The sequence below is a fragment of the Sphaeramia orbicularis genome, chromosome 17, assembly GCF_902148855.1.
Source record: "Sphaeramia orbicularis chromosome 17, fSphaOr1.1, whole genome shotgun sequence".
NCBI lineage: Eukaryota > Metazoa > Chordata > Actinopteri > Kurtiformes > Apogonidae > Sphaeramia > Sphaeramia orbicularis.
This window is the reverse complement of record NC_043973.1, coordinates 34,953,164-34,978,032: the sequence shown is the minus strand read 5'-3', so window position 1 is coordinate 34,978,032 and position 24,869 is coordinate 34,953,164. Positions and strand designations below refer to the sequence as shown.

General features: G+C 36.1%; 2 protein-coding genes and 4 non-coding genes across 6 annotated transcripts; all 6 read right to left on the bottom strand.

Annotated features, from left to right (window-relative positions):
* Positions 1 to 12,400: 12,400 nt before the first annotated feature.
* eif4a2 (eukaryotic translation initiation factor 4A2) lies at positions 12,401 to 18,341 on the bottom strand. The gene is made up of 11 exons (XM_030160691.1): positions 18,217 to 18,341; positions 17,274 to 17,331; positions 16,328 to 16,460; positions 15,947 to 16,086; positions 15,379 to 15,547; positions 15,177 to 15,286; positions 14,730 to 14,873; positions 14,140 to 14,277; positions 13,942 to 14,031; positions 13,325 to 13,404; positions 12,401 to 13,203 (listed from the first exon to the last, which is right to left on the bottom strand). The coding sequence occupies exons 1-11, from the start codon at positions 18,243 to 18,245 to the stop codon at positions 13,059 to 13,061; spliced, it is 1,236 nt and encodes a 411-aa protein (XP_030016551.1). The 5' UTR covers positions 18,246 to 18,341; the 3' UTR covers positions 12,401 to 13,058.
* LOC115438044 (small nucleolar RNA SNORA81) lies at positions 14,390 to 14,573 on the bottom strand. Its single transcript, XR_003938023.1, has one exon. It is a non-coding gene; the product is annotated as a small nucleolar RNA SNORA81 (small nucleolar RNA).
* On the bottom strand, positions 14,945 to 15,126 carry LOC115438045 (small nucleolar RNA SNORA81). The gene has a single exon (XR_003938024.1). It is a non-coding gene; the product is annotated as a small nucleolar RNA SNORA81 (small nucleolar RNA).
* Positions 15,643 to 15,717, bottom strand: LOC115438046 (small nucleolar RNA SNORD2). Its single transcript, XR_003938025.1, has one exon. It is a non-coding gene; the product is annotated as a small nucleolar RNA SNORD2 (small nucleolar RNA).
* On the bottom strand, positions 16,216 to 16,288 carry LOC115438047 (small nucleolar RNA SNORD2). The gene has a single exon (XR_003938026.1). It is a non-coding gene; the product is annotated as a small nucleolar RNA SNORD2 (small nucleolar RNA).
* Positions 18,342 to 22,676: 4,335 nt separating the features above from the next.
* On the bottom strand, positions 22,677 to 24,018 carry setd9 (SET domain containing 9). The gene is made up of 2 exons (XM_030159530.1): positions 23,140 to 24,018; positions 22,677 to 22,863 (listed from the first exon to the last, which is right to left on the bottom strand). Exon 1 carries the CDS (start codon positions 23,961 to 23,963, stop codon positions 23,148 to 23,150), a length of 816 nt encoding a protein of 271 aa, XP_030015390.1. The 5' UTR covers positions 23,964 to 24,018; the 3' UTR covers positions 22,677 to 22,863; positions 23,140 to 23,147.
* Between the last annotated feature and the right edge of the window lie 851 nt (positions 24,019 to 24,869).

Here is a 24,869-nt window from a genome sequence, read left to right as displayed (position 1 = left end):
TAAATTAAACTATGAAAGTGGTTACATTAACAATCTATTCTGTCTGTCTGCCTCCGACTCATCAGTCTTATTTTGCAGCGAGTTAATATTTCCCACAAGAACTGACAGCAGACGAGGCTTGTATCTCCATCTCCTAGCCTTTAGCTTAGCATCAGATCTGGATCCACTCTAGGGCCTCTTTAGAACTACTGGGATAAGGTGATGAATCCCAGAAGACCTGTGCTACAGCTGCAGGACGTCCTCCTGTTAGTAAAATGTTATTGTTGCAGCATATAAAAAATTGGATAAATACTGCAGTGATTTGTATGTTTTAGCTGCGACGAGTTCTTTAACCCTTCAAACCCTAAGCCTAAAATGTTCTGTCTGAACATTTTTTCTTATTTTGACTATAAAAAGGTTAGAAAATACGCTGTGAGTGAGTCTTTCAGTCCATTTTTCCAGAGCCCTTAGAACTTTCAAAATCTAGCAATTATTTACATTAACCCTTTCATGCATGAATTATGAGAACCTTCGTCAAGATTTTTTGTCTAGAGTGTTTTTCTTCCTTCTTAGGCATGAAAAAAACAATGTGATCGGGGGTTTTTTTCATGTAGTTACAAAAATGTCCACTCAGCTACACCATGCATTTCATTTCTGAAGCAAAGAAAAATATATTTAAAACCCAATAGGGTCCAAACACAGTCATGTCAGAGAGCGAACTTTAATTGATCACCATTCCAACATTTATGTCAGTATAAAGTAGCTCCTTGTTTTGGATAATCCCTTATGGTCCAACTAAAGCTAAAATGAATTTAAATCTAAAAATGTGGGTCATTTAGTAACACTAATCTGTCAAATTGTCTCTAAAATGTCCTGTCAGAGAGATTTTGAATACCGTGTTTTGACCCAATAGCAAAAAGTGATATGAAAAGAATGAAATTAAAACATCGTTAACTGCTGCTAATGTGATGTTTTCTTACATTTTAACATATTCTAATACTAGTTATTACTCACTTCATGGAGGTAATATGCAAAAACAAACAAACAAAAAAAAAAAAAAAACAACAACAACAACTGGTAATTACAGTCTAACAATTAACAATTGATTTCCACTCAAACATGTTAGTGCAGATCAGGTTTATCTGGAACAGTAAAGTTACAGTAATGGTGTGAATTGCAATGTTTGGGATGATGCATAAGCGGCTGATATGGAACTAAAACAACAAAACCCATGAATATACAACAGAACAGCTGCAGAAGAACTGTCCACTGGAGTGACCACTGTGCATGAATGGGTTAATAGTTATAATAGTAATAGTTCTAATAGTGCAAAAGCAGCTTCTTCTCCAGCTTCTAGTACAAGTGTGAGTGAAATTACCACAATGACCAATAAAACCTATAAAGCGCAACATCTCAGGTTTCAGAAACCGTTGGAATTTTTCCAGTTACCCAAACAGTGAAAGAGTTCCAGCCATCCAAACTGCACATGTGCAGGGTGTGTCAGGGATGACACGTCAGGTTTTCAGGGTTAACTGATGCCGTCAGTAACTTCTCGTTTCTTAAACAACCATCAGTTTGATAGAGAGCATAAAGACTGGACTGTGTTTCAATGGAAAAAGGTCATGTGGTCAGATAAGTCCAGACTGACCCTGTTCCAAAGTGATGGATGCATCAGGGTGAAAAGAGAGGCAGATGAAGGGATTACCCATAATTCCTAGTACCTGCAGTACAAGCCTGTGGGGGCAGTGTTATGATCTGGGCTTCAGTTGTTCAGGTCTAGGTTCAGCGACATTATGAGTCCATAAGTGATGGTAATAAATGTCGATGTCACATGAAATATTAGTGTTGGGCTTATTTTGACCCCAGTGTGAACTATGGATTTAAGCACGTCTTTTTTTTTTTTTTTTTTGGCTTTACTACTTTGGTACTTTTCATATTACTACGCAACTTTTGTCTGTCTGTCTGTCTGCACAAACGAAACTTTAAACAGCACAAACCAGCGCAAACACGACCATTTCTACGCAATTTTGAGGAAGGGGGGGGGCTGTGCGACGTCATTTCCTGAAAATAAATGTTGTAATATCTATAAAACCATAACAGCACAAATGAAAATTTTAACAGCACAAACCAGTACAAATGAAGCACAAACAAACACAACCATTTCAGTTAAATTTGGAGCAAGTAGGGGGCTGTCTGACCTCATGACCTATAAAAGAATTGTTAAAACTCAATAACTGTAACAGCACAAACGAAACTTTAAATGGCACAAAACAGCACAAATGAAACTTGAAACTGCACAAACCAACACAAACGAAACTTTAAACGGCACAAACCAACGCAAACGAAACTTTAAACGGCACAAACCAACACAAACAAAACTTGAAACTGCACAAACCAGCACAAACGAAACTTGAAACTGCACAAACCAACACAAACGAAACTTTAAACGGCACAAACCAGCACAAACAAAACTTTAAAAGACACAAACCAACACAAATGAAACTTTAAACGGCACAAACCAGCACAAACAAAACTTTAAAAGACACAAACCAACACAAATGAAACTTTAAACGGCACAAACCAGCACAAACAAAACTTTAAAAGACACAAACCAGCACAAACGAAACTTTAAATGGCACAAACCAACACAAACGAAACTTTAAATGGCACAAACCAGCACAAACGAAACTTGAAACTGCACAAAGCAACACAAACGAAACTTTAAAAGACACAAACCAGTACAAACGAAACTTTAAATGGCACAAACCAACACAAACGAAACTTTAAATGGCACAAAGCAGCACAAACAAAACTTGAAACTGCACAAAACAGCACAATTGAACCATAAACCCATCTATCTATCTATCTATCTATCTATCTATCTATCTATCTATCTATCTATCTATCTATCTATCTATCTATCTATCTATCTATCTATCTATCTATCTATCTATCTATCTATCTATCTATCTATCTATCTATCCACTTAATTCCTTGTCTGATGTGATTCTTAAAAATTTGAGTGAAAATAAACTTTCTATTGTTAAAGTTTATTTGTCACATGCACAAGAACAGCAGAAGTGTCACATGCAATGAAATAAATCTCTCAGCTCAGTGTCAATAAATAAAGATGAATACAAGAGAACAATAAAATGCAATAAAACAGTACTCATAAAAAAAAAGATTTCCCCATGAGATGAATAAAATCTATTCTATTCTATTTGTAAAACTATAAGTTGCAGGTTTACCATCTGGGCACTGAGTGACATGTAGTCTTCACTCCTATTTTTATGCAGGCAGACTTCAGTCAATAATAAAATCAAAGGCTTATATGACATGTCAACACACACATTATCAGCAAACTAACAAATAAAAAATAAAATAAAATAAAATAAAAACTGGCAGAAAGTCTTAACAGCTGTACTCATATTCTCTCCCAGTCTTATTTAGCACCAGCTGCAACTGACAAAGGTATGATGATTATGGTTGGTTTTTTTTTGTTTTTGGTTTTTTTTTCCATACTAACAGATGACTGACAGAATGTGCATTAGTCTTAAATCATGAACATCAACTGAACTGATCTGAATCTAAATGTACCTCTGACAAACCAGTGCAATGCAAAGTGTTTCACCAGTGAGAAAATGTGAATTAAAAGCAACAATAAGGTAAAACTGTACATTTTTAGAGAGCTAAATTAATTGTAGTAAAACAATAAAATGACACAATAATGGAAAAAGACCCAATAACAGTGATCAAATGCAAAATTTTGATAAAAGAAAATAAACACTAAAAGGTAATATGTCTCAAATATGAAACAGTACAAACCAGACTGAGTGGATGTGTTTTTATTTGGAATATCCATATTTTCTGTTCATCTCTAATTCTGTGAATCTGCCATCACTGGTGGTATTAGTTTTCCTTTTCCTTTTCTTTTCTCTCCGTCGTTCATCTGTGTAACAGTATCAGAGTGGTTGTTCTTTTCTTCATCCATGCCTCTGCTGTATTTCCACACTGATCCACATCTAAATATAACTTTAATAATAACTGAGTAAACATGTCAGCGCTGGTTGCCAGTTTAAGGTCATGAAAATGTCAGCCTCTCTTCACTTAACCTCCGCTCATTGTGAAACGTCTATATGTTTATTTACGGCGCCTCGTCCTGAAATTGGATGTTGCCTGGATTAGCTGTCCTCCAAACAGCTGCTCTGTTTCCATGGTAACGTATAAAGATGAATAATTCGAACGAGGGATTTAGACGGGTCCGAAAAGCACAGACGACTTCCTGCCTCTGTTTAGAAAACTGCAGCTCGTTGAGACCGTTTGAGAAATCGCATTCTGTAAAAGATGAACGTCAGTGAGGTGGAGTTGTGTTCTGGAAATCTGATAACGGTGGAAACTACGGACACACTGTTGTTTCAGATGTTTGAGGGAGATTCAGTTTATTACAGAACATTTGTCCATTCGGAATCAGTGTCTGGTTCCAGAAGAGTCCTCCTAAAAGGTAAATAACTGTTTCGCATTTTAGATTAGATTAGATTAGATTAGATTAGATTAGATTGAATTAGATTAGATTAAATTGAATTAGATTAGATTAGACTGAATTAGATTAGATTGAATTAGATTAGACTGAATTAGATTATATTAGATTAGATTGAATTAGATTACATTGAATTAGATTAGATTAAATTGAATTAGATTAGATAAAATTAGATTAGACTGAATTAGATTAGATTGAATTAGATTAGATTAGATTGAATTAGATTAGATTGAATTAGATTGAATTAGATTAGATTGAATTGAATTAGATTAGATTAGACTAGACTAGACTGAATTAGATTAGATTAGATTGAATTAGATTAGATTAGACTGAATTAGATTAGATTGAATTAGATTAGATTGAATTATATTATATTAGATTAGATTATATTATATTAGATTAGATTAGATTAGATTAGATTAGATTAGATTGAATTTTAGTGATCCTTTGGTCAGAGCCCTCAGGAAATTGAGCTTCCAAAAGCAGCACAACACTGAATACACACACAAGAAATACAAGAAAAAAGGAATAAAAAAGCAATACAATAACTATAAAAACTATTTTAAAAAAATAAATTTAAAAAAAAAGGAAAAAAAAAAAAAAAAACAGTAGTAAAAAAAGGCAACTGCACATCAGAAATTACTAGCAGAAACGAGTGTCAGTGGCAATAAGTTGTAATAATAATAATAATAATAATAAGCAGAAGAAGAAGAAGCTTATTATGTTTTATATTTATTATAATATTTACACTATTTATTATAGTATCTATGTTGTGAAAAAGGTACTGTGGCCAGACTTCTAACACAGTAACATAATAGTCAATAAATGATGATAACTCCAAATTTTTCTCATTGTTTTAGGGCAAAAAAGTAAAATTAAACTATGAAAGTGGTTACATTAACAATCTATTCTGTCACAAAAAAAGGGAATAATTAGAAAAGCCAAATCTTAAGAAAAATAAGTGCAATTTTGACAGTATTATGCCTCAACTTATCCTTTAGACATGTGTATTTTAACTTACAGATCACAGTGGATCTACAAAGACACCAAACATCAACTTACAGGCAGAATATTGTTAAAAAAATTTGGTGTTTAGAACTAAAATGAGTTCATACCCTTGACTTTATACCTTCAGTGTAATTTTTGCACTTAATTATTTCATCCCATGGGCCAGATTGGAACCTTTGGCGGGTTCATTTGGGCCCGTGGGCCTTCTGTTTGACACCACTGATTTAAAGTTTGTTTTGGGGGAAACACCTAGCTCTGACTTCTATGCACAGAAGTAAAGTAGAGCATTTCCTCAAAACAAGCAGATCCTGACTGATAAGAAATGTCAAACTGGAGCGCCATGTGTGGACGAGCTGAAAAAATAACTTTATACATTTGAGCCAACACTTTGGAACAGTCTTCCTCTGGACATAAGGCAGGCATGCTCTGTGGATGTTTTTAAAGCGAAGCTCAAGACCCACTTGTTTACTCTGTGTTATATGTCTTGATTTGTTTTTACTGTGTTAACGTTTTTAGTTTTTATGTTTTATTGTAATTGATTTTATATCTGTACAGCACTTTGATTGAAAGCGCTTTACAAATAAATTATTATTATTATTATTATTATTATTATTATTATCAACGTTAGGGTGACGATCTTAAACAAAATCATACACCCAAAAAAACACAAGGAAACAGTGATGATTCATGTTGCAGGAACGCAGGATATTCCTGAAGCAACAACGACAAAATGACAAACCTCGCTGTTGACGTCGTCTCTCTGAAATAAATAACAAATAAATTATTATTATTATTATTATTATTATTATTATTATTATTATTATTATTATTATTATTATTATTAACATTAGGGTGATGATCTTACACAAAATCATACACCCAAAAAAACACAAGGAAACAGTGATGATTCGTGTTGCAGGAACGCAGGATATTCCACAAGCAACAACGACAAAATGACAAACCTTGCTGTTGACGCCGTCTCTCTGAAATAAATAACAAATAAATTATTATTATTATTATTATTATTATTATTATTATTATTATTATTATTATTATTATTATTATTAACATTAGGGTGATGATCTTAAACAAAATCATACACCCAAAAAAACACAAGGAAACAGTGATGATTCGTGTTGCAGGAACGCAGGATATTCCTGAAGCAACAACGACAAAATGACAAACCTCGCTGTTGACGTCGTCTCTCTGAACACATACAGTGGTTTATGTCTTCCTGGTCACTAAATAATGGGCTCTCCTTGACAATTTCCATTTACAGCTAAGATAAAATCCACATAAAGATAAAAGTGATCTGTTTGACAAAGGTCTGCCGCAGTTACCCCCGGTGAACAAATATCAGGTGTAAAGAATTTGAAGAGGTCGAAGGGTTCCTGAAGCAGAGAAGAACAAGGAGGTGAAGTTGTTATTGATAAGATTAAAAATATAGTGATAACAATTTGACTGGAAAAAGAATAAAACCATGAAACTAAATAAAGACATGAAAGATGTAAGACAAATGAAGTAGATTTCTACATAAAATAAGCCTGGTTTTGTTTTGTTAATGGTTTGTGTGATCTTGAAAATCATATTTTAACCCTATAATGCCAAATGTATCATATTTGATACATGAGTTTTGAAGTCCTCTACATGATCAGTGTAATATTTTTGTTCTTGAAAAACCTGATGTATACAATTAGATACATGCAATACACAGAAAATCCACCAGGGGGAGGAGTTCATTCAACATAGGCCTTTAGTGACACTACAAGACCGACATTAATGAGGAAGGAGGAAGAACTTTGTCAGTTTTGAAAAGGAATTACCAATTTGTTAGACAGGTTTGTGTTATATTTTTGTTTGTTCAAAAATAATAATATTTGAGCATTGCACACAATTAAACAACAACAACAACAACATGCACCAACATGCACCAACATGTATCATATTTAATCCGATGGATTAAATATGATACAAAATTGGATCTAATACATGGAAATTGATATTTGAAAAAAAAAACAAAAAATTGGTTGTTCAGAAGGCTCCAGTTTCAAAGAACTGGAATTTTCTGTCAGTGATTTAATGGTTCAGGCTTTACAGGGTTAACTTATGTTTTCTTTTATCCAGTGGCAGATCTGCACCACCAGTGAGAGCAGCGGTAGGCATGGGCAGGGGTCAGCTCAGCCCACCCTAATGTCCGTCTGGCCCACCCAATTGAAAGTTAAGGGAGAACGTTTATCCAATAGAAAAATATAACAGACTACACGACTATTGGCTCTTATTTGCGATTGGATGGGCAGCCTACAGCCCGCCCTATTCCGTCAGTGATTGGTTGTCCTTATTGTTTTGCATTTTCTGAGTTCTACTGACATTTGAGTCTAAAGTTCAGGGTTTTATATGAAAAAGAAAGATTTGTTGTTTTCTTTGTTATTTGTCACTTTTCAGATTGAATTTGAATAAGACTTTTTGGTTTGTGAAATATGAAAAAACATAATTTAGTTATTTTATTTTTACTTTTGGCCCAGTTTCAGTTGTTTGTGTGGTTGTTCTGTTGTGCCATTTTTTGTCTGAGTTTGAATTTATAATACATTAGGCCTACACTTATAATACTTTATTAACCTTGGTATGAGTTGTTTTACATGATCATAAACTGTTGTAATGACCTCTGTAATGCATTATAAATGCACTATAATGTCTTATGAATGTGCACTTAATGCATTATAAACTAGACCTTCAAGTAAAGTGTTACCAAACTTTTTAAAATTATTATTATTATTATTATTATTATTATTATTATTATTATTGTTGTTGTTTAATTGTGTGTTATTATTATTATTATTATTATTATTATTATTATACATATATATACAATGTCAATTATCCTTCAGTGTACAAAGTTTTGCTCTAGTTCATCTTCTTACAAGATAACTCTTTAACACCGATATGAGAACATGACATTTCTTTTCTGGCGCCTGACTCAGAAATTTCCCAATTTGATTCTTATCTTGGTTCATTTAATGAGTCACTGATCATAAACAGCAGAAACAGACTCAGAAAACAGACTGCTGACTGTTCTCATTCATCATGCTGCTTTTGAATGTTTATCACCAGACGACTGTGAAATACACACACATTACATGCTAAGGCCTTTACATCTATACTGAAGTGCATATTGTTAGCACTTGGACATGAATAATTCCAGTTTATCGCAAATATTTTTGATAAATATTGTACATTTTACTGCACTACATTAGTCTGACAGCTTTAGTTTCTTTTCTTTTTTTTTTTTTTTTTTTTTTTTTGTAGCCTCATAGCATAATCGCCAAGTCAGGGCTGTCAAACTCATGTTAGTTCAGCTCCACATTCAGCTAAATTTGATCTGCAGTGGACCCAACCAGTAAAATAATAACAGAATAATATAGAAATAATGTCAACTCCAAACTTTTCTCTGTTTTAGAGCAAAAAAAAAAAAAAAATTATATTATGAAAAGGTTTACATCTACAAACTCTCCTTTCAAAAGATGTGAATAACATGAACAAACTGAAAAAATCAGTGTCATTTTAACAATATTCTGCCTCAGTTTATCATTTACACATGTACATTATAACTTACAGATCCCAGTGGATCTACAAACACACAAAACATTTAGTAACAGACAAAATATTGTTAAAAATAAAAAAAAAAAAAAAAAAAAACTCTTAAGACATTTCAGGTTGTTCATATTTGTTCAGGTTTTTCACATTTTTTGCAAAATTATACTTTGTTTTAGTGTAAATACATGAAAATATTTAGATTTGCAAAGACAAAAATGTGGAGTTGTCATTATTTCTATGTTATTATGATCGTATTTTACCGATCTGACCCACTTGAGACTGAATTGGTCTGAATGTGGAACATGAACTGAAAGGATTGTTCATATCTTAGTGTAATTTTTGCATTTCACAAATTCATCCCCAGGGCCGGACTGGACCCTTTGGTGGGCCGAATGTGGGCCACATGTTTGACACCTGTGGTCTAAGTTATATTTTTGGCCAAATTGTGATGTCTGCATAACTTTACTCTCTTAACACTCCTTCATTTTATGCAGATGTCACAATTTGGCCAAAAATATGACTTTGGTGATTATGCCACGTCAGGTACAGTACAGTTTTTCAGACTGTGTTTTATGAAGAAGCTCCAAATAAATAAATAAATAAATAAAATATATATAAATATAATTTTTTAATCACTTCTGAATGTGTTGTGCTCTATTATGCTTTAGTCAGTTACGAGTGAATATGAGCTTGTTTTCACCAGTTTTACATTTAGAGGTTCTTAGACAAGTTAGAATTATAAATGCAAAATATGGGTTTCTACAGCTTTCTACAAGTTAAATTTAAGACTTTTTAAGACTACTTCAAACAGAATTTAATGCTCATTTCACAACTGTTCCCTTTCACTCATGTCAACCAGGTGGAAAATGATCTTTTCTCCAACCAGGCATTAACCCATAAAGACCCACTGTTACTTTAGTGGCAGTTACAATTTTTTTTTTTTTTTCTCTATAAGTGATTTACCACAATTTGTCAAGACATAATCCTCTGTATTTTGTGTTTTTTCAGTGAACATCAGGTATTTTCCTATATTTAATTTACTGATCAGGTAGATGTTCATAAAAACTCAGATTAAACTTGAGGGTTATTATATCAGAAATAGAGGAAACTGCAGAAAAAGGGATTTTTTCAGTCCAATCTGTCATTAACTGAACATAAACCCAGTGTGTCCATCCACTGTCATTGATTAAACTCCATGGGTTTTACTGGTGAATCAATGTTGTAGAAGATGACGGTGTTTCCGTGGTAACTACGGAGCCTCTGCACGTCCAAATGGGTCATATCTGATGACCATGAAAAGATGACAAACTACATTTTACACATGTATTGATAGGATTAGTGGATCCACAGGGATTAGACATTTTAGATCAGTAGATGGTTGTGGTCGTCGGTGGCTGTTTGGGTCTTTATGGGTTAAATTTGCACTCCTTCATGCTTACTTTTCACTTCACCGTCCCTTGAAGTTGCCAGAGTCAACTTTCTGTTGCACATGAGTTGGGTTGAATGTTTTGTGATCATTTCTGCAAAGTTCTGCATAATTTCTATATAAATTGTCAGGTTGGAACAGGTGGAACTGAGTAGACTAACGTTACTTCCTCTGCAGCTTGGTCATTTCCCAGGCACATTTAACCCTTTCAAGCAAGCCCGGATTAACCATATGGGCAACTGGGCAATTGCCCAGGGGCCCGTGACCTCTGAAGGGCCCTGGGTAGCTCGAGCACAACTAAAATATCTGGTTATCTTTTGCTTATAAATGAAACTGTCCGCAAAAAGTGTTCTTAAATAAATACTGGATACGTTGGAAATGGTTTCTTATTTATTTTTTGTGAAAATGGAGGACACTTCCCTCTCTTTCTAATGTAGTGGATCAATTTTAGATTATACTGATGCTAATGTGTTTTGTTTTCATATCATCATATGCAATTGAGTGGCCTTGACAAGAGGCTATAGTGGTGCACTTGTAGTTCTACGAGCATTTACACATTTGTACATCAAAATGCATTTGATGATAGTTAGATATTGAAGTATGGGGTATATTTACATATATTCCTGGAACTTATTCTGTAATTTGCCAGATTACAGGGATCCTGGGGTTGTGATGATGGGGCCCTTGAATATTGTTGCCCAGGGTACAATGACGTGTTAATCTGGCCCTGCTTTCAAGCATAGTGGTCACTACAGTGGATGGTTATCCGAAGCTGTTCTCTTGTATATTTATGGATTTTGTTTCAGTTCCATATGAGCCAACACAGTGGACACTTGTTTTTATTTATTTGATCTTATTTATTTATTTTATTCTTTTACTTATCCATGCTGCTGTACTAATGAATGGTGGAACACTGAGCACTTTTTGTCCTGTCTGTAAGCTCCATTAAGTACCTGTCTAACATGTTCAATGTATGTCTTGTTGTAATGTCAAAGCAATCACCTCGACTGCAAAACAAATCTACCCACGGGTACAAATAAAGGAACCTTGAACCTTATGCATCATCCCATACACTGACATTCAGACCATTACTGTAACTTTGCTGTTCTTGATAAACTTGATCTGCACTAACATGTTTTAGGGTAAATCAACTGTTAATTGTTACTGTATTTAAAGGTTTTTTTTTTTCATATTATCTCCATGAAGTGAATAACTAGTATTAGAATATGTTAAAATGTGAGAAAACATCAGATTAGCGGTATTACAAATGTCTTTAATTTCATTGTTTCCATATCACTTTCTGCTATTGGGTTTATATATATATATATATATATATATATATATATTTGCTTCAAAAATTAAATGCATGGTGTAGCTGAGTGGACATTTTTGGAGCTAGATGGAAAAAAAACAAAACAAAACAAAACTCAATCACTTTGGGGTTTTTTCATGCCAAAGGAGGAATAAAAACACAAGATAAAAAAAATCTTGATTATGGTTGTCATAATTCATGTATGAAAGGGTTAAACAATACAACCAAGTTTCTAGAAACATAATTTAAGACCTACAATATTAAATTTAGTAGTTTTTAAAGATTTTAGGGTATTAAATACAGATTTGTAAATTCAAGACTCAGACATTTTACCCCTGAAAAACTCATCTATGCAAGACTGTCAGATTTCAACAAAGCCTGGGTAACTACTTTATTGCCAGTAGGTGGTGCTGTGCTACAAGTTTTCAGTCCAGAGCTGTGTGTGGAAGTACAGTGCATGCTTTTACAGACACCTCATTAGATTTTAACAGTGGAATGTCCTATAACAAGACAAATACACACTGGTGTTCCAGGACACAGGAAGGAGTTTACGTACAGCAACTTGAGTTTATTAAGACATTCATACAATTCTGGGGAGGAGGAAGTCTGAAAAGTAGTCAGGTTGGGGGGGGGATATACTCTGGTAAGGGTAAAACCACATGTCAGCAAAATATGGCCAACTGGTGAGGAATTCTGAGAAAGCAAGTGGGATAAAAAAATATGGTACATTTAAATTAAAACATTCACAAAAGATAATAACAAAAAGCAAGTGAATCTACAGTATAACATGACAAGTGCCTCTATTAAGCAGGCCCACGATATATCGCACATATGTTAGCATAACATAATTTGCAGACTTTATACAGCACTTATACCTTTTAGTCCACAAGTAAGTTACTAAATGGTGGAGAACATCGAATACACGCATCTTAATTGAACATGGAAAGAAATACCTGATAAGGACCTTTAAGTTTACAGACCCCATGGCTTTGCAGCTCCAACCAGCCAGCTGTCGAGGTTAGAATCTACAACTGTCCAAGAGAGGCCACCATAGAAGTCACCTCGCTTTTAACACATACCAAAATTCTGATCCAAAGTTTAGCATTGAGAAGTTTTTTTTTTTCCCCCTCGAATAATATAAGCACAATGCAAGTGGACGATCGCTATCACTGCGTTTAAAAACAAAAGAAAACGACTCTCGGGGCTCAAATCAGGTCAGCCACATTCATAGGCATCTCCTCCACGGTTGTATTGTAAAACGTCTCGATGTCCCGAAGAATCCTCTTGTCTTCCTCAGTGACGAAGTTGATAGCAACTCCTTTTCTGCCGAAACGGCCACCGCGACCAATTCTGGAAGATAACGTGACCAGAGTAAGACAAAGACCAGGGTGTCACACACTTGAGTGCAACTGAGGACAAAATTTTTTTTTTAAAAATTAAAAAAAAAAACACCACAATTAACTACTCTTACCTATGAATGTAGTTCTCTCGGTTTGTTGGCAGGTCATAGTTGATGACCAAGGAAACCTGTTGTACATCAATGCCACGAGCCTAAGGAAACAATCGCTCAGTTATACTCGAGTATACAGTGAGCACATTGTTCCTACTGTTGAAGGCAAGTTTCAAGATCATCTTCACAAGCACCAAAATTTAAGCATAAAATGTTATTCTAGTCATGTGAGTGTGTGATTCTGCCATCCTGTTCTGAGAGAAAAGACTTAAACACACACTATCCGAGACAAACAAACAAAAACAAAACTTCCAATATTTAAGTTTCTGAAGACAACAAATTAAGACCTTAAATGTCAAAGTTGATCATTTCTTCTGAGGATCTGCCGGATCCTTTTACATGTTAATGTGGCCTGTTTTTAAGTAACAGGTTCCTACATGTGAGGAACCCATTGTGGAGAACGGGCACTTCTCTCCCAAAAGTTTTACCTGTTTAGTCACTTTAGGACTGTTACAGAACTGAAAACATTTTGGGTTAAAACTGTCACTAATGCCAGTCAGGAATTGTTAAAAGTAGCCTTTACATAAATTATAAAATCATTTCTTATCAGTCACCCCTTGTATGCCTCCGACACTCACCAGAAGATCAGTAGTGATCAACACTCTGCTTGAGCCAGACCTGAACTCCCTCATAATCACGTCACGCTCCTTCTGGTCCATATCACCATGCTGTCATAGAACAAAGGCACCATATTATTACTGGTAAACTATTGTGATGGGCAAACATTTCAGCTGTAGATTGATTGGGTGGTGTGTGTGTGTTAGAACATGACCTACCAGAGCAGAGACGGTGAAGTCTCGAGCATGCATTTTCTCTGTCAACCAGTCAACTTTTCTCCTGGTGTTGAGGAAGATCACAGCCTGGGTGATTGTCAGAGTTTCATACAGATCACACAGGGTGTCCAGCTTCCATTCCTAAAAAGAGGAGAGGCGTTGATAGCAAAGCACAAGTTCTGATGACAAAGTTAACTAGGCGTTTCCGACAAGTCATAATACACTGATGTTGAATAGAAACTATTCAGCTGGTGTGTGTGACACAGGATCTCGAGACAAAAGGACACTGGACATTAAGAAAGAGGTCCATCCAAGCCTCATTTCCAACCCTGTGCTTTTCTCTCCTTCCCTGGTGTACCCATGCTTACATGTCCACAGGAGCTAAACCTGTGAGGCTTGGCTCCTGCAGTTTTAGCAGGGTGCTTTATGGAGAAGGATGACTGTGGTTTTATAATTTCAAGTTTGGCAACATTCCCTGAACATTTTGTGCCAGTAAAGCTCCCATGAATTTGAGAGGTTCTACGTCATGAGACATTGCAGCTAAGACTATAAGCTTTCTAAACTCTGCTCGTGAACATGTTAAGTCGACTTACTTCGCGCTCTACATTAATGTAGAACTGCTTGATGCCCTCAAGGGTCAGCTCTTCCTTCTTCACCAGGATGCGAATGGGGTCCCTCATGAACTTCTTTGTCACCTCCAACACATCTGCTGGCATGGTGGCAGAGAGCAGGACCACCTGAACAGTACATGCTCAGATTACCACAATGGAAGACCCACAGTTTTAAAGATGACATTTCAATGCAGATTTCTTGTAGCACTGAGCCTTGAGACCGAGGTCAACGAACATTAAGAAAGAGGTTCGACCCCATCTCATTTTCAGAACAGCGCACAATCCATCTCCTTCCACAAACAACTCTGCTAGCATTATTGCATGAAACAGAAAAATCTGAATCGTACAATTATAGCAGACTTCTTTTAAAGCAGAAGTGAGCAACATTAGACCTACACATAAAAAGTTGTGTGCTTTTAGGATGCTTACCTGAATGTTTGTGCTCAGTTTCTGGAAGATTTCATAGATTTGATCTTTGAAACCTCGACTCAACATCTCATCAGCTTCATCCAGAACAAACATCTTGATCCACTTTGGTACTGTGTGGGAAATCATGACACTAAACCTCAGACAGAAATCTTCACATGGTTTCAAGTCTTAGTTTCTGTTGAAGAGGGCCTATGGTACTTACCCAGATGTCTCCTATTCAGCATGTCGTACACACGCCCTGGAGTGCCCACCACTATGTGGGGGGCCTCAGCCTGGAGCTTCTGTATTTCACTACGGAGATTGGTCCCTCCGATGCAGGCGTGGCAGGTTGCCCCCATGTAGTCACCCAGAGCCAGAATTACCTTCTGGATCTAGATAAGATGATAAGAGAACAAAACAATATTAGTTCAAGGGAATGAGACACAGGAAAGCAAAGGCCATTTCAACACTGTAGAGAAACTGTTAAGAGTGATCAGTAAAAAAGAAAGAACTCTCCACTTCAAGAGTCAGTCCCGAAAGATGGTATGCCATCATATCACCCAGTTTTCTACAACACCAATTTAATATTCAAAACAAATTCACATTAAGCCAGATCACCATTTAGACCAATGCAGCCATGGAGAGGACTACACCAATCTTAAGGATCCTGTTCAATTTTACACTTTAGAAATTTTAAATAAAAAGGTACCTTCATATTGAATCAGTGTCCTCAATATGCTGCCTAGGTCTGAGGCACTGTTAGAGTAATCGTGACCCAGGGAACAGCATACCTGCTGAGCCAGCTCTCTGGTGGGAGCCAGCACCAGAGCTTGAGTGTCCTTCTGCTCTATGTCCAGCTGCTGCAAGATAGAGATGGCAAATGTGGCCGTCTTGCCAGTGCCTGACTGGGCTTGAGCAATGACATCGTAGCCTGATGAACAAAAATTAATTTAGAATTAGAGGGGGGAAAACAAAACTTATGAATCATTCCACAAGTAGTTCACATTCATGTAGTCTCTGTAGAAGAACACAAGAATCTCACTACAGATCTAATATTTATGAGTGATCAGTAAAAAAAAAATTATCCCCATTAATGGGTAAGTCCCGAAAGATGGTAAAGCATCACTTCACTCTTAATAAAAACACTGATCATGTATATGGTGCTTCTTTACCTTTGATGCAAGGGATGATTGCCCTCTGTTGAATGGCAGAAGGTTTTTCAAAACCATATGCATATATTCCCCTAAGAAGAGTCTCCTTCAGGTTCATATCATCAAAGTTGTCTGTAATCTCGTTCCAGTTGCTCTGAATTAAACAAACACAGTAGCATAAGTGTAAACCCAGGGTTTATACAGGTTTCATCAGGTTAACTGTTTAACAAAGACCATTTTGAGACCATTACATTACGATGCAAGATCCATTTTAATGTCAGAGGGAAAGAAATGCACAGAACGTTATGATTTGCATCTACGATATTTGAGCATTTTCCCACAGGGTACACGACTTTTAGAGGAAGTAACTGATGAGGAAATGCCATGTTTGTCGACACTGAATGCATTTCAATAAACTTTAATTGTGTATCTGTACAGTTCACATTAGTGCTGGGTAGTATTTTTTTTTCCATCAAATTTTACAAATCCATTGGAATTACTGAGAAACTTGCAGTTGGTAAAGTACTTAAAACAGTTACATATTAGCTAGTGATAGAGGATAATCATTTCAGACTACTGCACCATTTTCTTTAAGTTTGTAGAAGACTTTAGTGCACGGATATAGATTTGGGGGTCCTCTGGCAAGAAAATATAGTGCATTATAAAAAGAATCAATAAGTCACTTAATTTCTGAAGCACTGTTACTACCATTTCTGTGTACAAAAAAATTAAGGTAACACATTAATGGCACTAAAAGAACTTAAAAACTAAACTCTATGATGCCCATCAATTAGATATGGCATAGTAAGTTCCATTTTAATGCTATCCACCAAGATTTAATCTTATTAGTGCCCAAAATGGCTTGGTTTCAGTGTCCCAAGCTTGAAAATGGTAGGAAAATGTGGGAAATCTCAACCTAAATCTGATTTCTAGATGAGAAAAAGATGTACAAGTGTTGTGCATTTACCTCGATGACACCATCAGGCTCCATTCCATCTGGCCCCCCATGGTCTCTATCTCTTGAGCTATTTCAGAGAACAGAAGGCAGGCAGATCCAATGTTAAGTAACTGCCTCAACATGTCAAAGAATTAAATAAATGAAACCGTTTAATAATGTGTGGTAATAGCAGGGACGTCCGAGGTTATGAAGACCAGTGATTCAAACCACGTGTTCCGTCATAAATGCGCGGCTATCTGACTAATAGTTGGGAGGAAAACCCTCCCACTTCAGGTTGACTAAGTAATTAACGTGGTCTGCGTCAGAGGTGTAGTGAGCGGGTCCACGGTGGTCCGGGTTACGCCCAGAGGATCCCGTTACAGTCCGGGCTTCGCTGGACGCACGTGTCAAATTCCTCGGTGCACGGCTCAACTAACCGCCCCTCAAAATACCCCGTTATGTAAGATTCAAAGGTTCCACACCCACTTCTTTGCAGCCAACTTGTGTCTCTAAACCAATAAATGCCAAATCTTTAAGAGTCCGTTCTATCGCAATATGGAGCGCAGCTTCGTTCGCCGTTAGCCAATATGTCGGACACTGGGGCCTACGCCGCCGCCGCCTACAAGCTAGGCCGAAGTACAGCCTGAATGACAGATCAAATGTCGTTCATGAGTACCGGCTACGAGCACATAAAAAGACAAGAACTTATACTAATACACGCTACAGTATTGTTAGGATACACTGCCGATTAGACCAACGCCGCACAACGGTAATTTGGAACTGCGGTGTAGCCGGGAAGCTAACGTCACTTAGCTAGCATTTAGATTGCCCTAGCACAGGTAGCAACCTGGTTAGCTAGATAAAAACTAATTGTATATCACAAGTACACACCCGTATGACAACGAATTAGAAGATGTATATTCGATCAGTTACGGAGTATTTCTGTGAAAAACGTCTAAATGTACTGTTTTACCTGTTGTAATCAGCAGAATCGCTAGACATGATCCGTACGCAACTTCAGCATGCGACTGGAAAGATCGCTGATGGCGATGCCAACTGCCTTTATGCAGCCGGACTATTTTCACCAGTCAACTTAATGCTCTATTTCGCTATCACTACCATCTCAGGTGACTCAGTTCATTTTTTGAGACAATTTTGTTTTATTAAGTATGTTATGTGTTTGAAAATATGTGTCTTTAACGTAGAAAAATGTAAAAAATGTACCAGACTATCTTTCTTGGCGGAAGGATATTGCAGTAATAATCGGTTCTCAGGCTACTATAGTGGCTCTGAGAGGACAAAATTCTTGTTGCAAGGTTGTGCAACACTTTTCAAAGGAAGGGTTATCCAAGGCCGCTCCTAAAAATGCCAAATTCTGGAATGCCAACCTGAAAGGAGAGGTGTATGCTTTCATTACAAACGAAAAGTTTTACTGAGGAGTGTGTAGAGGTGGATTTTCAGCTTTACATCCTAAAGTTTTTCCTTTGTCATGAACCTCTTTTGGGTTACAGTGAACAAACTCCAACTGCTAAACCAGGGCTGTCAAACTCATCTCAGTTCAGTTCCACATTCAGCTAAATCTGATCTGCAGTGGGCCCAACCAGTCAAATAATAACAGAATAATTTATAAATAATGACAACTCCAAACTTTTCTCTATGTTTTAAAGTGAAACAAGTAAATTTACATTATGAAAAAGTTTACATCTCCAAACTATCCTTTCAAAAGATGTGGATAACATGAACAAAGTGGAAAAAATCAATGTATTTTCAACAGTATTCTGCCTCAGTTTATCATTTGCACATGTACATTATAACTTACAGATCACAGTGGATCTACAAACACAAAACATTTAATAACAGATGGAGTATTGTTAAAATTGTACTTCTCTTAAGACAATTCAGGTTGTTCTTTTTTTTTGTGCAAAATTATACTTTGTTTTAGTGTAAATACATGAAAATATTTACATTTACAAAGAGAAAAATTTGGAGTTGTCATTATTTATATGTTATTATGACAGTATTTGACTGGTCCTTCCCACTGGAGATTGAATTGGTCTGAATGTGGAACCTGAACTAAAAGGAATGTTAATATTTTAGTGTAATTTTTGCATTTCACAAACTCATCCCAAGGGCTGGACTGGAGCCTTTGGCGGGCCGGATTTGGCGCTAAAGCATCCGTTTTTGCACACAATTCAGTTCTTGCTAAAATAATATTTTCAACCTTTATTTAACCACAAAAATGACTCACGGAGACACCACCAATAATTTAAAAGGTACTTAAAAAGATAATAAACAATTTTATGAAAAAAGCATCTCAAAGCAGAACCCAATTCAATCAGTCAGAGAAGCATTTACATCCAGATTGATCATTTTCTCATTTATCTGAAGTGACTGAATAGATTCAAATAAATCAGATCCTTCCATTTTAGCTCTCTCTCTGTAGAGTGTTCCTGGCAGTGGGAGAAGAAAATTTAAAAGCTTTCTTTTCCAGTTCAGTTCTGACTTTCAGAACACATAAAGATAATAAATCCTGGTACCAGAGACTATAATTATTCAGGCCAATTCATGGAATGAAAACCAAAGTAATATCTGCTATAGACAGCAATGTTATTATTTCTGTATGCCTTCTCTGAAGACACAAATTGGATCAAATGTTTCAGTCATTTAATTTGGTTCATTTACTAAATTGTAAGCAATAACAGCCCCACGGACATGCTACTATGATAAATCCAGTCTATACTAAGGCCCAGACACACTATTGGCTTCCAGTACATCATCGAATTGATTGAAAATATTATTTCTAGTATACAAGGCTCTAACTGATATCACTCCTCAATGTATTTCTGACCTGGTCACTGACTATAATCCAGTCAGTTCACTCAGATCATCAGGCATGTGTCTCCACAATGCACCTAGAGTATAAAGAAAAACAGGAAGAGACTTTGATATTATTCTGATGAATAAACTGCCTGATGATCTGAGATCTGTTTCAAAGTTCATCTCGAAATATTTCTTTCATGTGTGGTTGAAGGGTCCTTTTGTATTTCATTTGTTTGATGTTTTCTTTGCTTTGCTCTAAAGCAGATATTTGTGTTCTTGTGTATAGTTTGTGCCATAGAAATAAAACTTGAATGACTGAAATTATTTATTTGTGGTTTACTTAATAGGAACAGATACTTCCATTAAAACATGAGTAGAGTTATTGCTGAATTAACCAGGATATATATCTCTCATTAATGTTTTCAGAACATTTGTATTGAAATGGCAGCAGGTTTTTCTCACAAAAAGATTTATCTAGAAACTTTACAGTCATGGTAATGAATCTGATGCTGCTATAACTGCTTGATGGTTTTACAAAGAAACTGGGGAGCAAATTGAAGATCAAATTGCCAAAGATCTATATGTAATAGTATATAATCTCACCAACAAAATGTTAATAAAACTAACTGGATTAATATGTCAGTGTTTTTTGGTCTTTTTTCTCTTTGCTGATGTTCTATATTTCTCGGTTGGTGACATGCCTGTTTTTATACTGTGTATATATTTACACTTCCTTTCTTCTTTAAACTTTTTGCACTACGCACCACCAGAGAGTTGTCTCTTACAATTTCGTTGTACATATGTATAATGACAATAAAGGCATTCTATTCTATTCTATTCTATTCTATTCTATTCTATTCTATTCTATTCTATTCTATTCTATTCTATTCTATATTTAACCATATGCATTGGTTTTGTTTCCCTTATGGAAAAAGTGATGACACTACTCTGATCCATATTCCAGTTCCATTCCGTGCATTTTAGGCTAATGCAGTATACACATACTGATTACACAGGACTTGTGTTGACATAGAAAAACACCTTTATGATTATTATGAAAAGGAATGGAAACAAGTGTTCAAGTGTAACACTGCACACTAGTGTTGAGAACAGCTAACACTTCCTCTGCACTGGTATTAAAAACTCACTTTCCATTAACACTGTGCTGTGGATCCATAAAGAAAGTGCTGAGATAATTCTAGCAGTGTTCATTTAAGAATACTGATGGTGCTGTGACTGCATGAGCACTTTTTTTTTTTTTACTGAATGTTTAAATGCAAACAGTGATCCATGAAGGATTTTATCTGAAAACATCATCTGTAGTCCATGTATTTATGGCAGAATAAATACATATTCACTGTTTTACACTTTGTATTTTTTTTTTTATCACACCTGATGTAAGACTATAAACACAACTCAAGTTACTCAACTGGCAATTTTATCACAGACGTCTGGTAAAAACTGTAAGAATTTGTCTTAAGATGTGGGTGAAGTGTTATAGCCAGAGCCACTAAGATGGTATGATTCAGCCTACGTTTTCTGTTCTTTTTTGTAACATGAATGTTTGCTACACTTCTGTTATGTATAGATGGAAAAATAACATTTACCCCCTATTTGTATTGGTACTGCATAATGTTAGCAGTTAGAAATTATACATATTTGTATACGTGTGCAGGTATTTACAACACTGAAAAAACTACATGTAAGAAAAACTTCACTGCAAACTACTCTGACATGCACACAGAGAAAGTAAAAACGACAAGTGTTTTTTCATCTATACCAGTGGTTCCCAACCTTTTTTTGGCTCATGACCCCATTTTAACCTCACAAATTTCTTGTGACCCCAGACATTTAAAACGGAGACTTTCTTTTTTTTTTTTTTTTTGCTAAAATTAGTTTGTTTTTGATCATGTAATAGTTTGCTATACTATGTTGCAAAGAAACATTTATTTTTGACAACATTTAGTCTGTATAATGTCTGTTATTGTGGACAGAGGCAGTAAATCCAGGTGTAGATTAATGCACAAAGTGAGAATGTGATTTTCCTTGGTCAGGATATGTACAGTCAGTCCAGCTGTGATTTACAAGGAGGACAATTAATACTGAACAAACAAGAACTGAAACTATGAATTATGAAAGAGCTGCAGCATCTGAAACTGACCACAATGAACATTTGACAGATAAACAGAACCGAAGTGCTTCAGTTTCAGCATCAGAGTTTGTCATGTCTTTTATGGATTGTGATCGTCTCTCTCGACTCACCATATAGTTTTTATTAGTAAGTTTTTTATTTTTAGTTTTATTAATTACTAGAAATTTCAGGCAACCTCCTTTGAATTCCAGGCAACCCCATGTGGAGTCCCGACCCCAAAGTTGAAAAACACTGATCTATACTCTATTCATAGTAGATGCTTTGCTTATTCACATGATAGTTTTTGTGCACTACATTGACACACACATTTTTAAAATGTTTCGCATGAATTGTTTACATTTGCATGGGTTGTATAATGTTTTATGTGTAAGGTTTGGTAGTTGATGTATTGTTAGTTTTGCAGATATGACCCGTTGTTTCAAAAATGGGATCTAAGCAATTAAAAACAAAGTAAAATAATGACAATTTCTTGCACTTTCAGGTATTTATTGTTCAAACCGTAACCCACAAAAGCTTTTGTTTTAGGTTTTTGCTTCAGTGTAAGAATGTACAAAGAGATTTGTGCCAGAAAAAAATAAATATTTCTTATTTCGCGTCAAATGTCTCATCTTCTTGAGCTGTGATATCAAAGCAGGACGTTGGAGGGTAGAGCTGCAACCGATTCATTGATTAGGTGCTTGAAGTCAATGCAAAAATTCCCGATTCAATTAATCGACTTGAATTGATTGAAGGGAAATATTCTATGGCAGTTTTCCTGAACTGAAGCTTCTTTGTGCATCACAATAAGCGTCCGTGTGAAACACAACAGTGGAACCAACGTTTATCAGCAGAGAAATGAAGGAAACAAAGCTTTGATTCAGGAGAATTGTGGTTGAAAGATTTTTTTGGATGTCTTTGAGTCGATTAATCGGTTACAGCTCTATCCTGGGGCTCTAATGCACAATGGTGTAGTAGTTGGAGAACAGTTCTTCTCCGGCTGTAATGTCTCTGAGTGACACCAGAACCACACAGCGCAGAGGCCTGTGACTGTCCTGACTGTAGTTCACATTGGGGAGATACTGTCGTAGCTCCAGGGGAAACTTCTGGGGAACGTCGTACTCCTGGTAGCAGACGTTGGCAGGCCTCTCGTTGGAGCAGTTGTTCACATACTGTCCCACCGCCAGCGGGTTTAGTGGACCGGATGTCAACCAACTGGTGTCACTGGTTAAGAAGGGCCCCATCCTGTCTCTGCCACTGCAAGACCTGAACACCATTTTAGAAAGACCTTTGTCATTTCCATCAATGAGGATCCCATCGATACACCTGAAGACAAAGGGGTTTCTGATGGACTGCAGGAGGATGGGCTCATAGGCCTGGTAGACTGTCCCAGGGTACATGGCCACTGTGACCCCTTTAGGGACAAACCCACTGGTGACAAACACTCCTGTTCCTGCAAAGGCCAAGCTGCTGGGCTTCCGGTCAATGCAGAAGCCCAGAGTCTGCAGCATAGCCTCATGTCCACGCACTGTGTCATCAGGCCCGGCTGGTCCTGCGTGGGTCTGAGCCCCGTGGGTTGTGAGCAGGGCTCGGAACAGACCCAGGAGGCTCCGGGACACTTCCTCGTCCGGGACTAGCTTGTCTTTGCATCGCTCCGTCACCTTCCGAAGAGTTTTCTCATTTCTAGACAGGTTCAACACCACCCAGGGGACAAACCTGTGTCGGTAGGATTTCCATTTGTTGTGAAATCTTTCCACAGTAGATTTAAACATCCAGAGCGACGCGTTGACCCGGTTTAAGACGGAAGAGCGAGTGGACTGCTGATTTCCGGCCAAAGTAGGACTTCAAAATAAAAGCCTGAAGTAATTACTTCCTGTTTGGTGTACTTGTCTTTTATTTATTATTTTTTCATGTATTTATTTATGTATTTATTTGAAATGATCATTTTATGAGATTTACGGAAGAGGATTAGTGCCACTGGAAAAAAAAAGGTTCATTGTATATGTTTTATTATTCTGAGAAAAAAGTCAGACTTTTTTTTCCCTCAGAATTCTGATTTTAAACTAAGAATTCTGACGTTAAACTCAGAATTCTGGCTTTAATCTCAGAATTTTCACTTTTTTCTCTTTATAATAATAAAATATATATCGTCGGCTTCCTGATGAAACCTGCTAAGTGACATTTTTGGTTGGGAATAAAAACCTGTTATCTCCCCTATTATAGCTTCAAATTTCAGTTGTTTACATTCCATCATAAGTACCAACATTAAAGGAACAGATTTTTTATTTTTTTTTGGTCATATTTCACAGTTTCCTGTTATATAAACAGTTTTTTGTTTCTCCTGTAAAATTTGCCAAAAGTCACATAGCAGGTTTTATCAGGAAGTTGACGATATTGAACCTTTTTTTTTTTTTTTTTTTTTCCAGTGGCCCTAATCCTCTACTGTAGAGATTAAATATACAAAACCTCACATATTTTAAAAGGTGAATTAGAAAATAAATGACAAAAGTGCTGGTTAGTTAATACATGTATATATTGGTTTGTGGATATTTATACAATGCGTTTATAAATTTTCCACTAGAAAGAACCTGAAAGTGAATATATTGAAATGTGCAGAAGGTGTTTTGAAGTAGATCTGGTCGCTCTGAGACAAACAGTCCTTTTGAGGGAAACCCCTT